The following is a 1,916-nucleotide window of genomic DNA, read 5'->3' on the forward strand; positions in this document are numbered from 1 at the left end:
ACGTGGAAGATCGTCAACAGCCACTACAGTCCGTACAACCACTACGCCGAGCACAACATGAAGAGATGGTTCGACGTCCTTCGTGGCTCGGGCGTGCACATCTGGTTGAACGGCCACACTCACGGCGAGAAGCACGACTACTCTTCGTCGCTGGGCATTCACTTCATTGAGAACGGTGCCGGTGGTGGTATCCAGAAGGAGTCGGCCAGTGGTATCCCGTCGTACGCGGCTCCGTTCGTCCAGAACAAGTGGATGTACGGCAGCAACGAGTACGGCTTTATGTCGCTACAGGCTTCCAAGGCTTGGGTTAAGCTGCAGTACCACACGGCCGACAGATCGTGGCAGTTTGGCGAGAACTTCCAGAGCACCAAGCAGGGAGGCGTCGAGACCAAGCACTGCTGGTACATTCCGTCGGACGGCGGCGAGGGCCGTAGATGCTAAGTTGTCTGGCTTTAGATGTGTCGTTCGTAGCCACTTGCTGGTTTTTGCCACACAACCAGACATTTCGCTAAACAGAAATGAATCAAAACTTGACTTGAACTTCGTACTGGAATTTCTTAATCTATGCTTAATCGCGACACTACAGATGCGATACGTTCTACGTAAGACTTCATGCTATCGTGGGCTTACAATGTAGTGAACTCAAGGCTGTCGCTCCCTCTGTGGCAGAGTGCCATTTATCTGTGGGTTGTAGCGGGGAACAGGTACATGTAAGCGAAAGCAAATGCACGGCACCCATTCACAGCGGTGTCTTGCCTGCTAGAGACACCTTTCGAGTTAACTTTGCGGTTCAAAAAGTTCTGCTGTCAGGTGCGGCTTTCGCAGTGCGTTTGCCAACCGCTTGGGGATAGCCTTACTCACGACCAACATCACAAAGCTGCAATCTGCCAGATGGGGATAGTCTGATCTACGTTGAGACACCAAAGCCTCCTCAGATATCCTCTTCCTGGTGGTGCGGCTCTCAACCACTGCCCTCATTCTTCAATTTACTTTGAACGCCTTATTAAGGACGTACGATCATGCTGACCCCCAAACTCTTAGCTAGCTACGTGGGCGTGCTCGCTGTTGTAGCGGACACCCAGGTGACATCGGACCCGGCGTCCGCTGCGTACTCGCTGTCGGCCTTTGCTATTGGTGACTGGGGAACAACCACCTTCAAGGGTTCGTGCTGCTCGCGTTCTGACACTTACAGCAACTACGATATCAACGCCGAAGATGTCGTGGCCAGTTTGATGAACACGGAGGCTGGAAATGCCGCCGTGAAGCCGAAGGTGATCATCGGACACGGTGACAACTTCTACTGGACGGGAATCAACAGCCTGGAGGGCCGTGACTCGCGCTTCGCCACGACGTTCGAGGAGAAGTTCAACGGCAACAACATCAAGACGATCCCGTGGGTGAACGTGCTGGGCAACCACGACTACGGTGGTGCCAGTTACGTGTGCAACCAGGGAGACAACAACGCTAAGTGCGAGTCCACCGACGCTCTACTCCAGGGACTGGACAACAAGTTCAAGTGGCAGTCGGAGTACACGAGTCCGAACGACAACCGCTGGAACCTGGACGACCACTTCTACGTGCACCGTATCGAGGACCCGGCCACGGGTGTCAGCATTGACATCTTCAACGTGGACACAAACGACGCCGACATCCACGGCGCGATGCAGATCTGTTGCCAGTGCTACGGCTACTCGAACGGCGACAGTGCTACGTGCCGCAACGTTGGCCGTGGCCACCAGTACTGTTGTGGTGGTGATACCGCTATGTTTGACTCGTGCATGGGCAAGTTCTCGCAGTGGGGCGACGATAGTCGCAAGCAGATCGCCGAAAAGGTGAAACAATCGACGGCGACGTGGAAGATCGTCAACAGCCACTACAGTCCGTTCAACCACTACACGGAGCAGAACATGAACAAG

At 54.4% G+C, this 1,916-nt stretch overlaps 2 protein-coding genes across 2 annotated transcripts; both read left to right on the forward strand.

Moving 5' to 3' along the window:
- On the forward strand, positions 1–553 carry PPTG_19099 (hypothetical protein). The gene has a single exon (XM_008917405.1). The coding sequence runs from the start codon at positions 58–60 to the stop codon at positions 439–441; it is 384 nt and encodes a 127-aa protein (XP_008915653.1). The 5' UTR covers positions 1–57; the 3' UTR covers positions 442–553.
- A 407-nt stretch (positions 554–960) lies between these two features.
- PPTG_19100 (hypothetical protein) lies at positions 961–1,911 on the forward strand (the record flags this gene model as incomplete). Its single annotated transcript, XM_008917406.1, has 2 exons — positions 961–1,852; positions 1,905–1,911. The coding sequence occupies exons 1-2, from the start codon at positions 1,020–1,022 to the stop codon at positions 1,909–1,911; spliced, it is 840 nt and encodes a 279-aa protein (XP_008915654.1). The 5' UTR covers positions 961–1,019.
- Between the last annotated feature and the right edge of the window lie 5 nt (positions 1,912–1,916).

Source organism: Phytophthora parasitica (genome assembly GCF_000247585.1).
Source record: "Phytophthora parasitica INRA-310 unplaced genomic scaffold supercont2.101, whole genome shotgun sequence".
Taxonomy (NCBI): domain Eukaryota; phylum Oomycota; class Peronosporomycetes; order Peronosporales; family Peronosporaceae; genus Phytophthora; species Phytophthora nicotianae.

Excerpts from the sequence above, each read along its gene's own strand:
- PPTG_19099 (XM_008917405.1), top strand. The coding sequence starts at position 58 with ATGAAGAGATGGTTCGACGTCCTTCGTGGCTCGGGCGTGCACATCTGG.